This window comes from Bos mutus, chromosome 1, assembly GCF_027580195.1.
Source record: "Bos mutus isolate GX-2022 chromosome 1, NWIPB_WYAK_1.1, whole genome shotgun sequence".
NCBI classification, from domain to species: domain Eukaryota; kingdom Metazoa; phylum Chordata; class Mammalia; order Artiodactyla; family Bovidae; genus Bos; species Bos mutus.
In genome coordinates, this window is record NC_091617.1 from 66,567,360 (window position 1) to 66,579,645 (window position 12,286).

Below are 12,286 nucleotides of genomic sequence, written 5' to 3' on the forward strand. Positions count from 1 at the left end.
CACTGTCCACTGAGAGTGCTCTTCCTCGTGTTCTCTCCATATGCCTCCTTATGTATTGTTCAGCAAAATTCCACTTCCTGGTTTCTCCTCTCTGCTTCTCTAACCACTCCTGGCTCTTTTGAACTTCTTCCCTCCCCTCTATGCTTTGTGGGAGTCTTCCTGCATCTGGTTGTGCTGTGTTCTCTTGTGATGACAGAGCCAAAGTCCTCTTTCCAGGCACCTGATCCTGCCCTACAGGAAAAAGTTGCTGCTTTGGGAAAAGAGTTCCTGGGGACTCACTCTGGGTTGCTCTTAGCGTACAATCTTGTTGTCGGTAACACAGCTACTGAAGTTCCTTATCCATTCAGGGGTGTTGGCATACGTGGACCCCAGGACCCAGAGTATGTTCAGACTTCAGAGATGATGGTCAGGTCAGGCCATAGGTGATTGTCACCCACAGGTCACCTAACAGGGTCTGAAGGGAGCAGAGTCAGGCAGGTGGGTCATCCTGAGAACTACACACCCTCTTTGGCCACATGAGCTGTGTAATCTGAGAATGTGGTACATAAAGCCAGGCTGGACAGACTGAGGTGTCCAGGAAGGTGTCTGAGGACCCCGTGGAGTGACTGAGTGAAGAGTACACCCTTAGTTGACATGGGCAGAGAAAAGGCATCGTATGAACTTGGGAGGCAGTGGCCCTACTCTCGGACCTGGTTGACCTTGGTAATGAGGCCAGGTTTCCTCTTCAGTCCTCAGAACTGTGTTTTGCTCTGGGATGATCTTCCCTGCAGGGCAGGCAGGAGGGAATGCCTGTCTGGGGGGCAACCCTCAGCCCAGATGCCTGTATTTTCCAGAGAGCTTGGGCATTGTTCCTAGCTGGCTTGGCGGGCCTTGCTCCCCTCTGCACCACACGCATCAGTCTCTGAGGCTCAGTCCCCATCTGTTTCTGGTGGGACAGCTGAACGAGCAGTGTGTGGATGAAGTGAAGGGCATCTGCAGGCAGAGAGTGGATGGATCTGTTCTCCCTTTGCTCCCAGGTGCTGGCCGGGATGAATGTCTACCCCTCGGAATTTGAAAACATCAAGGAGGAGTACAGCGTGCGTGGCTACCCCACCATCTGCTATTTCGAGTAAGTCCCCTGCCTCCCTGTGGACGCTGCTCCCCCCACGATGGCGTCTGCCCCCTGGCTGAGCCCACGGTTTCTCCCCACGTTTCACAGGAAAGGACGGTTTCTGTTCCAGTATGACAGCTATGGGTCCACAGCTGAGGACATTGTGGAGTGGCTGAAGAAGTAAGTTGGCGTTTGCCTTGGTGGGGGTACCCAGAGGGAGGGGTATCTGCCGGGCCCCAGTATTTCCCTGGTCACAGGGCTCTGCCTGGCGGTTGGAAAGTGAATGAGGAAGGAAAGGACCATTTCTTGCTGCCCACACAGCTGATTGTGGGTAGCATCTAGGTGAGGGATCTGTGAGTGCAGGATGTGAAAGTTGGGAGAATTTCATGTGACTCACTGTGATGACTGCATTTCAGATAAGTTTTTTTTTTCCCCCCCTTACTGTCTACCTGATGGATAGAAGCATTTCTCACCCGGGATGGCAGGTTTGAGAGAGGTTCCACTGCAGGTCTCTCTGAAAATAGAGTTGTCAGTCGAATGCTTATTTCAAACATAACACTTTGTATTAGGTGCTGTGAAGCTAAGAAGTGTCCTAATGCCTTATATTTGCAGACTGCTTTGCGGTTCACCGTGCATCCCTGCAGAGCGTTTCATAGCACTCTGTGATCCTGTTTGTAATGTGATTAGATCCTTACAACCCAAACCACCCCTGCCCCGCGCCCACCATGATAGATGTGTGACTTTTGTGTGATACTTGGACCCTGACCAGTGTGTTGGCTAGGGAGTCTGTCTCCCCCACCCCTTCTTCGTGGCTGGAGTTCTGACCACCCTGACACGCCCCAAGCACTCACCTGCTCTGGGCTCTGCAGTCATCGCCCATGTGTAGCTATTTGTGCACAGTCCTTGGAATAACAGCAGCGTTTTGGGGGCTCCACTTTGTGCCTGACTTTGTTCTAAGCACTTTATGTGGATTCTTAAGGAATCCTCAGAACAGATACTATTATCCTTATTTCATGATTTCATGAATGAGGTAACTAAGCAGAGTGATGGAGTGGCTCGTCCAAGCTCCTGACAGGCAGCAGGGCCAGGCTTGGCCCCGGGCAGCAGCTCCCCTGAGTTCTGGCTGGAGCCCCTCCTGTTTTACCCAGGTGCCAGCATGGTGGACATTTATTGGCATTATTACTGCACGGGCACAGGATTAAAGAATTAGTTATCCAAAGACATGGAGGTTGAAAATGTGTATTTTCAGAATGAGAAAGGAGGATAAATTTTGTACACACACACACACACACACACAAAAACCACCAGAATCCACAGAAAACAAACTGTTTGATTCTAAAGGCTGGAACTCTCAATCTTCTGTTCCATGGGTTCCCAGGGGCCCAGGAGATAAAACAACACAGCCAAACCATGTTTGCATGTTGTCTTTTATTTCTTGGAAGCGTTTTCACATCTCTGTCTCCATCTCTTACTTCAATTCCAGCCCGTGCCCAGGAAGGCAGCTCCCCATTATTCTGTACTCATTGTCTTAACCTGGGCCTTCACACCCCTGTTTTCCTTTTCATTTGATAATAAGCATGTCCTCTCCTCCAGCCAGACATGTCTCGCTCTGCGTTGGGAGAAGGTTTCAACAAATGGCAATCTCATTTGTCACCAGAGCATAAAGTCTGTCTGCTTCCCTCCCCCTTCTCTAACCTTTTCTGGTTTCAAAATGCACTCATATCTTCTTGGAAGGATAAGGTTTATTATTTATTTTTTTAGAAAGTGTTCAGAACTGCTTGCTCTCCTAGACCAGGGGAGCATGTCAGTGGAGGCTCTGAGACAGGTTATTTTCTACCCTCGGGAACCCACTGCTCTGTCCCCACCCCACACACAGCCCCAGCCTGGTTCCTCCACCTTGTCCTGGGCTGGCGTCTCCCCATTTCCCACCTCTTCTCTCCTTGCCCCCCATGGAAAGGAGATCTTGTTAGCAGCTTTTGGTTCACCCTGGGTGTGCAGTCTCCACACTGAGGTTGATGGGGTAACTCTGGGGAAGGGAAGGCAGCCTCTGGGTACCCCTGGGCAACAGCTTCTCCAAATGCAGGACCATAGGCCACTCTCCCAGCATGGTGGGGGCAGAGAGGCTCTTCCTGAGGGACCCCTCATGGACTGCCTCATCTCATGCTCCAACAAGATCTAGCAGTGCCATTGTGCTTCCAGTTAGCTAAATTTTTTTTTTCAAAGTCTTTTCTGATTTTAAGGTTATTCAGTGAGGTATGTTATTACCGGAAAACTCAAATATTTAGTTAAAGGGAAAAGTGGCCCCCTTATCCCACTACCCAAGAATAATGTGTTGTGGCATTTGGCATTTCCTTACAGATTCCCCCCAACAGATAGCCAGCTCTGTGTGTGTTTTTCCCTGGTACCAGGTGTTTTAAGTCTTTACCAGGTTTCCTCCACATCCTGGTTCGTGGGTCGCAGTGTTCCCACCTTTCCTGCTGCCCTGCACTTCTTCCCTGGGCCTCTCCATTGGCTGCTCATGGCTTACGGCAGCCAAATGCAGAAGGATGAGGAGGATGGTCCAGCCTTCCTAGTTCTCCAGATGACTCTCAGAAGCCCAGGAGAGAAGGGCCAAATGCTGCCCTGTGGCACGTGACTCTGGCGAGTGGGCAGAGCAGGGCAGGGCATCCCTGTGTTGGAGCGCCCCGGGGCTCTGGGGTGGTTGCAGTGATCCTGGCGGTTGTGCCGTCTTGTGCTCCCAGCAGCTGCATTTCTCATTCCGCTCTCTGCAGATTTCATGCTGCTGAGTTGGGCTTGGCAGGTAGAGTGTTCACAAGTGGCGATCAGTGTTGACCTGGCTATGCAGTTCTGCCTATGTATTTTTATACTAAGCAGAAGTGGATTGGAAACAAGCACAAAGTGTTCTTGACTTGTCCTGCTTTAAGTTGCCTCTTCTCTTCTCTGGCATGGGTGCCTCCCTCAGGCAAGGACCTGCTTTGTGTGCATTTCGCAGTCCTGGAGAGCCCGGGATTTAGGGTCACAGGATGGTAAGGGAATGGGAATGTCAGTGAACTGCCCCCAGCAGTTCCCTTTCAGTGTTGTTTTACCTCTAGGACAGGTGGAGTTACTGATGATGCTTGAACAACTTAGAGAACAGGGCCTCAGTGTTACTGAGTCCAAGCTCGCTCTGCTTGCCTCACGACAGGCCCACGATTCCGAGAGATGAGGTGTTGAGGCAAGGAAGAAACTTTAATCCGGGAGCCAACTGACCAAGAAGATGGCAGACTAGGGCTTCAAAATAACCATCTTGTCAGGGCCTGGTTGCCAGGTTCTTTTATGGATCAGAGATGAGGGGGAGGTGAGGAAATAAAGTTATAAGACTGTTCAATCCTTGCAAATGTCCCCTAGAGTGGCAAGCCTCAGGCAGGGAGGGGAATGTGTTGGTTTCACTTCCTTACAGTCCTTCACAGGAGGCAGGCCATTATGTATGTTTATAATAACAAAAAAGGGTTAAAGTCACTGAAGCTGATCCTGTGTAAACTTAAAATTAACCTTTCGCGGTTACATCGACTCATTCTGAGGGCCCACTCTTGATTGAGTGATTCTTATGATTTAAGTTATGAGTGATGTCCAGGGACACCTGGGTAGCATTTTATACATTTACAAAGTATCTCAAAGCCATTGTCTGTCTGGATGTACCTGCAGGGCAGATGAAGAAGGGCCTGCACGTATGTTGATAGATGTTTTAAGTCGGACTGGTTGCCTCAGCCCCTAGAGCTGAAAGGTGGAGGAAACGACTCAGAGCCAGGTATTCTGACTCCTAGTCTGGCTCTTTCTCTCTTATCTGCTGTAGATAGGAGGTTCTTACTTCTGTTGAGCTAAAGTTTCCTTCTCTGGAGCTTCCATCTGGTGTTGGTTCTCCTTTATGGGGCTGTAGAAAATCAATCTTACTTTCTCTTCGCACTACAGTGTGAAATGTTTGAAGAAAACTATTATGTTCCCCTTGTCTCTTCTTCTCCTGGCTAGACACCTCCAGTTCCTTCAACGATTCTTCTCTCATTCCTGCATCGATTCAAAGAGTGTTTATCGCGTACCTGCCTTGTGGGAGGCGCAGGAAGTAGAGAGATGATCTAGAGGGAGCCCCTGTCTTTCAGGGGAGACACAGTAAAGGGCATGATTCAGTCATTGTGCCCTCTTACCGCTGTGCCTAGGTCTGCAGGCCCCTCCAGAAAGCAAACTTCCTACTGTCCACTGGGTGGGAGAGGGGCAGCCACCTGGCTGCTGGAGATCCCAAGGTCTCCCATTTCCAGTGCTGCGCCCCAGCCCCGCTTCAGGGGGAGCCTCTGGTCCTCCGGAGCCTTTGCATGTTGGGGTAGTTCTTGGGTCCCTGCCCCTTCTGAGCACCCAGCACCTCTGGTTTCTGTCTTCTAAAAAAAGCAAACATTTTTTTGCTAAGTCAGTTTTCTAGCTTCTAAATTTGCACTGACCTCTTTTTCTCTCTTTGCTTTTGCTCCTGTGAGTTCATTACCTTTTTCTTTTTTAGCTCTTGTGATGTTATTTTAGTGGCTTTGGAGTGTGTCCTCCATGTTTAATTAGAAAATTTTCAGTCACTTTCATTTACTTGTACTGCCACTAAGGCATGGCTTCTCCATTCTCTGTGTGTACTCTTGCTGGATTTTTAAAAATTATTTTAATTTTAGAATAGATTCCATTCACATAATTTAAATAATTTTTTAAAAGATACTTAAAAATTATGCATTGACGTCTTCCTTTTACCTGTTTCCTCCATCCTATTCTCCCTCCCACCCCCTAGAGGTAGCAACTTTAATTAGTTTCCTTATGCCGACGCATGCAAATATGAATAAGTATTTTTTATCTCTATTTTATGCAAAAGTTACCATATTATGGCCTGTTGTGTCTGACCCTGCGGTCTACATGAGAGTGTAGGGAGCTTCGTTGTCCCCCTGCACCATGCTCAGCCCTCTGGGGTCCTGATGGACTGCAGTTTACCTAAGCAGTTCGTATACCAGTGGGTACTGGGTTCTCCAGTCTTTGCTATAACAAATCATCTCTAATAAATACCTTGGAATGTGTATAATTCTGACCATGTCCAGGTATATTGAAAAAATAAATTCCCTGAAGTGGAATTGGGGATGCTTTCAGGAATTGGTATTGAGTCTGTGTATGGGAGCCTAGGTTTCCTGGTGTTGGGAATGCTGAATGGCTGGCGGTGACTCATTCTAAAGCTTGATTTTGCCATCAGCCCCGTCTAACATTGGATGTACATGGGCTCAGAGTGGTTTGACCCTCTCCCTGCTACTTCCCATTGCTGAGACCACCAGTGGGGCCTAGTCAAGAGCACCAGAGAGGGTTTCTGAAGGTGCTGTCAGACCCAGGCTCTGCCGTGGGGCAGGGGTGGCAGGTTCCACCGCGTCAGCCACACGGGAGGATGGCAGCTTCCATTGTTTGGGCCACATTGCTCTCATGACTTGTCAGTCCTGGCCGCTGGAACTTTGCACTTTTTCTTTTTTACTGTAGGCTCTCAAAGGCAGGAAGCAATGGTTGTCTTTTCACATTTGTCACCTTAAAGGGTATTTTTTCAAAGTAACGATTAAGGTGGCTCTGGCGAAGGTGTTCATAAAGCATCAGGGAGTTTGTGTCACTGGCAGACTTACCCTTGGCTTTGAAGCAAGAGAGGGCAGCTGTGAGCCTCCCCCACTGTAACAGCTGGTGATGTATATGTCAGCACACAACTGTCCCAGGTGGGGCAGGCTCCAGGGAGGTGGGCCACCACCCTGAGGTTTTGCAGCTCATGGTGGCAACAGGGATTTGACCTGACCTCTGAGCCTGGCCCTTTCTGCTAGAACATTCAGAGAACTTTGTTCCTGGTCTTGAGGAAGGGTTCCTACTGTGGGTGTGTTCTCATAGTTAGGGAGCCCCCAGCCTTGTTCCCCTGGGCCCCACTCTTTCTCATTACGACCCTCCTCCCACACTGGTTGGTGAACACCTCTCAATCCCCTCTCCACCCCCAGTCCTTCCCTGATACTTGGTCTTTCTCAAGACCCCTGGCCTCTCTCTCTCTCCTCCTCACCCACCACCCCTCCCCTCTTATTCCCTCTACTTCTCACCCCTCAGCCTGTGGGCACCACTCAGCACAACAGTTAGCTTTGTCAGAGGTCACTCTTTGTTGCCATAGTTTATATTCTTGCCAGTTGGCTAAAGTGCTAGTGAATCCCCCCACCCCACCCTGATCATGGGGAGGAAGTGAGGTTTCCTGACCTGACTAGAGAGCCACAGCTGGAAGCCACTGTTTGCCAGAGGATATCAGCTGAGCACCTCTGGGCTCTTGAGGGGATGATGGAGGTGGGCAGGGCCGAGGAGTCCCCCACCCCCTGCTCCCCCCGGGGGGTCGCGGGGAGCCCCTGAAGCAGGCTGTGTGAGCCAGTGGGGGTGAGGGCTTCACCGGCCCTGGAGTGTGCTCTGAGCTCTGCCTGTTTTTGGTCTTCCAGTCCGCAGCCGCCACAGCCCCAGGTCCCCGAGACTCCCTGGGCAGATGAGGGCGGCTCCGTTTATCACCTGAGCGATGAAGACTTTGACCAGTTTGTGAAGGAACACTCCTCTGTGCTCGTCATGTTCCACGCCCCATGTGAGTGGAACCTTGCTCCTCCCCGCCACAGCCTCTCTCCCTCGGCTCAGAGTGGACACCTCTCTGAGCCTTTAGCTGTTTACCTAGAGCAGCAGTCATCCCTTAGCTTGCAGGTGAGGACACTGAGGCCCTGAGAGAGCCTGTATCTTGTCCAGTAGTTGAAAGGGCACAATGAAGCCAGGGCTGGAGCCTCAGTCCCCACAGCACCTAGAACCCCTTCTTTCTGTTTCACCTGGTATCCATCACAGCCTGCAGTGGCCGTTGTGGATCAAGGGAAGAAAAACTGAATCCTGTAATAAACGTTTGCAATATTGACCAACAACCCTGTAGCTCAGGGTTTTTCTAGGCCAGTGTCCTTCCCATTCCCATGAAGGATAGAAATGGATTGTAATTCCTTTCTAAGAGAGAGAAGGCTGCTCCTGGAAAGATGAGCAAGGGATGACAACCCCTGGCCACAGAGTTCCTGGGAGCAGCTTCTGGGAAAAGCGGGCCCATCCTAATGGGTGATGAAGCTGGGTCCCCAGCACCCTGGGACAGGATACATGTGTGGGGTGCTCTTCTCTTATAGCTTCTTGCCAGCTCTTTGGCCCAGTGATGGTGGGTAAGGGATTGTGAAAGAGGAGAAGAAGCAAAAATAACCTCTGCACAGATCAGTGTCATAATTGCCAGTCCACAGAGGCATCTTTAGTGGGAGATTACTTTATTAATTGTCTTAGTCATAGAGATCTTTCTGCTGTTGATTGTGATTTGCTCTGTGGCGACAAAGTGGCTGCCCACAGGGCCATCTCCTTCTGTCTCACCCACAGTGCTGCAAAGCAAATACGATTAACTCCACTTTACAGACCAGTAGACAGTCATATGGAGAAATGGCACTGCTCTTTGAGTCCTATACCGCTGAGCCCACACTCTGCTTCCCTGCAGTATCACAGGGGTTTGGTTAATTAGCAGTTGTTCATAAGTAGACCACTCCTGGGGATTTCCCCAAGTCCGTCTTATAAGTGCCAAATTCTGAAGAGAATCCAAAGGAAAATTATTGGCCTTTCTCCTGAAAAACGACCCCCAAAAAACCCTTTAAAAAACCCCCAAATTTCAAAGGGCTTCTGATTAATGGCAGTGACAGAGAGGGCCCTAGGAGCATGTCACCCCAGCCCTGCCAAGGCTCAGTCCCTGTGGCTGGAGGAACCCTGATGAATGAACATCCTCCAGATAGCACGGCAGCCCTCTGCCTGCTGAGATACACTCTCCCAGCAAGTCTCAGATTTGCTAATGAAAGCAAGTCTTACGGGAAGTCAGGCTGCATCCAGAGCTGAACCCACCCTGCCCCAGTTCCTGCCCCAGTGGTAGAGGCAGAACCCGGGCTCACTGTTTTCAGTTCCTTCCTGGGAACTTCACCCCGCATGTCGGTGCTTCTTGTCTGTGCCAGAGAGAGCCCTCTGGCTCCTGGAAGATTACAGAGTGGTTTGAACAGTGCTTAATGCATCAGAGCATGAAAAGTACGTGTCCCCTTTGATGAATCCTAACAACATGTACCTGACAGATTGGAATTGTTTAATAATTGTTTATTAGTTGTTGTTTAGTCCATAAATCATGTCTGAGGCTTTGCAACCTCCTGGATTGCAGCCCACCAGGTTTCCTCTATCCATGGGATTTTTCAGCCAAGAATACTGTAGTGGGTTGCCATTTCCTCCTGCAGGGGATCTTCCCAACCCAGGGATCGAACCCACATCTCCTTCATTGGCAGGCAGATTCTTTACTGCTGAGCCACTGCTGCTGCTGCTGCTAAGTCACTTCAGTCGTGTCCGACTCTGTGCGACCCCATAGACAGCAGCCTACCAGGATCCCCCATCCCTGGGATTCTCCAGGCAAGATCACTGGAGTGGGTTGCCATTTCCTTCTCCAGTGCATGAAAGTGGAAAGTGAAAGTAGGAAGTCACTTGGTCATGTCCAACTCTCAGCGACCCCTTGGACTGTAGCCCACCCGGCTCCTCCGTCCATGGGATTTTCCAGGCAAGAGTACTGGAGTGGATTGCCATTGCCTTCTCCGGCTGAGCCACTAGGGAAACCCAATTGTTTATTAAGCCCCCCCCCCTTTTTTTTTTTATAGAACCCTGGTTGCAAACTGGGAAAATTTTTGTCTGTATTCTTTCTTGTACTCTTAGGTTGTAAGGAATTCATTGTAGTAGCAGATGCTGGCAGGGTCTGGGCCCCGGAGCCTGGCTATTGAGTTCTTCCCTGCCCTCTCCCCTTGCAATGCACCCACCTGGCTCCCTGAACCAGAGTGATCATCACTTCCACATCTAAGTCATCTGTGGGCATAGAGTAAGGGCTTAATGAATGAGAAAACGAACAAATGAGGTTGTTGAGACCTAAATTAGAAAATGAGAACTAGAAACCAGATGGCAGCCTTTTGTTTCCCGTTAGTCATTGTGAATGAGTATTATGAATACCAGCCCTGTTGAGGCTGTTCCAGCTTCAGACTTAACAAATGAAAAGAGCTGAGATTTTGCTTGTTCAGTTCAGTCGCTCAGTCGTGTCTGACTCTTTGCAACCCCATGGACCGCAGCACCCCAGGTCTCCTTGTCCATCACTAATTCCTGGAGTTTATTCAAACCCGTATCCATTGGATCAGTGATGCCATCCAACCATCTCATCCTCTGTCGTCCCCTTCTTCCGCTTTCAATCTTTCCCAACATCAGGTCTTTTCAAATGAGTCAGCTCTTCACACCAGGTGGCCAAAGAATTGGAGTTTCGCTTGTTAGGTGTCTGCAGATCACAGACCCTACATTCTCTAACAAGGTGTTTGCCTGTCCCCTGCGCACGTGTGCACGTGTGTGTGTGTGTTTCTGCTGGACTATCAGAGTGACAGGGCCAGGGCAAAAGCCCGAGGTGAAGCTCCCTGAGGAACTGCCCATTTAAATTCCCATCTGATGGATGTGGCTCCACATTAAATAATCTCTCTACAGAGTCCTCCTTCTCTATCTAGGTGCCTGGGCTTTAGAAGGGATGGAATGCACACTGTTTCGAGGGGAATCTGAGCCCAGGAGGTTGACAGACAGCAGGGTCCCTTAGGTGCCTAGCTGTGTATCTTATACTGGAGTGCTCCCGAGAACCCACCCTGATCAGGAGACCACTTCTGTGATATTTGAGGGACCTAGAGAAAAGGACAAATGTCAGGAGGCCGGAGATTGCGCTGCTGGCTCAGGGTTCCCAAGCAAATATTTAAAAAAACGTGAGTTCTGGAAATCACAGTATTATAGGTGCCAATCCCAGACCATATAGGGAGTGGTTAAGAAACAGACCATTTTGGAGACCTAGGAACACTAGTTGGGATCTATCAACATAGAAGACCACGGATTCTACTCAGGATTGTCATAAGCTTGGTTTGTTTCCTAGTATGGGATTGCCAGGTTGATGAGTTAGTGTGTCTTTCTTTTATCAAAGGTGAGTTGCTATTTTCCCAAGTGCCATTGGGAGAACTGGGCAGGGTGGGGCCACCCCGAGCGGAACACCTCCCTTGGTGCTATGTGACTGTGAGTCTGGCCTGGTTCTGTCTAGAGGGTGCTACTTGTTTTTTAATCAGCACTTTTGTTGAAACTATAAAAAAAAAAAAAACAAGGCAAACTTTCAAATCTACAAGGGTTAGAGTTAGAGAAAGGAAAGCTAGTTAAAATACTGAGCAACTGCATGAAGATTTTAAAAGATCCCCACAGACTGAAATAGTGGAAGTCAAATTATAAAGCTGAATTTATCTTTATGATTTTCTGCTAATTAAAAAGGGAGTGCATATATGTTTTATAAAGGGATAATATAGGAAAGTACAGAGAAGAAGATTAACCTTGTTCCTGGTACAGATTCCCAGGAAGAGCCATGGTCCCTCTTTGCCGTGTTATTTCTGTACAGAGAAGTGCTCAATGTTAGTTTCCGTCAGAGTCCCACTTGCCTGGAACCTTAATCAAGTGCCTGTGGGACTGCACTCCTGGGTTCTTGGCAGGAGAGGCGCCTGGTATTATCAAACACCTCCATGGCCCCCCTGCTTCTTTACCCTCTTTTCCAGCTTTCCTGCCACGCAATTCCCATCTCAGCCTTTTCCTCCATCTCCCTCCCAGCTGGAGTCCTGGAGAAATCCCACACAGATTTTTCTGCAGCTTGTACTCCCGATGCCCGAGTTGTCATTGAACAAATAAACTCAGCCTGGCCACAACGAGCAAACAGTCACAACAAGGGAACGGGGTGCTGAGACTCACAAGCAGGTGTGCCCCCAGAGCCCACTGTCCAGGTCTGGGCCACCTCCAAGGAACAGTGTGTTGCAAGCAGTGGGCTCCTAGAGGGGTGGCGCCCCATGCGGGGCAAGGACAGAGCCCAGTCCCCTCTGCTCTCCATGTGGCCCTTGACACGGGGCTCTGAGTGGTTGTGGGGAGGTCACAGCCCCAGGCCCAGTCCTGTGATCCGCAGAGCAGTAAATAGTATCTGAAGATGGCGAGGTAGCAGGACCCCAGTAGCCAGCGCTCCGTGGTGCCTTGTGTTTCTTTCTGCAGCATCCGAATGAGAAAAGTCACTGCCCGTTGTCACTC

At 49.7% G+C, this 12,286-nt stretch overlaps 1 protein-coding gene across 1 annotated transcript in view; it reads left to right on the forward strand.

Annotated features, from left to right (window-relative positions):
- Positions 1–12,286, forward strand: part of PDIA5 (protein disulfide isomerase family A member 5) — a 92,815-nt gene that overhangs the window by 51,081 nt on the left and 29,448 nt on the right. The window contains exons 9-11 of the mRNA XM_005893411.2: positions 1,017–1,108; positions 1,199–1,270; positions 7,579–7,715. Coding sequence (XP_005893473.2) covers positions 1,017–1,108; positions 1,199–1,270; positions 7,579–7,715 — 301 coding nt within the window. The remainder of the gene's footprint in view (positions 1–1,016; positions 1,109–1,198; positions 1,271–7,578; positions 7,716–12,286) is intronic.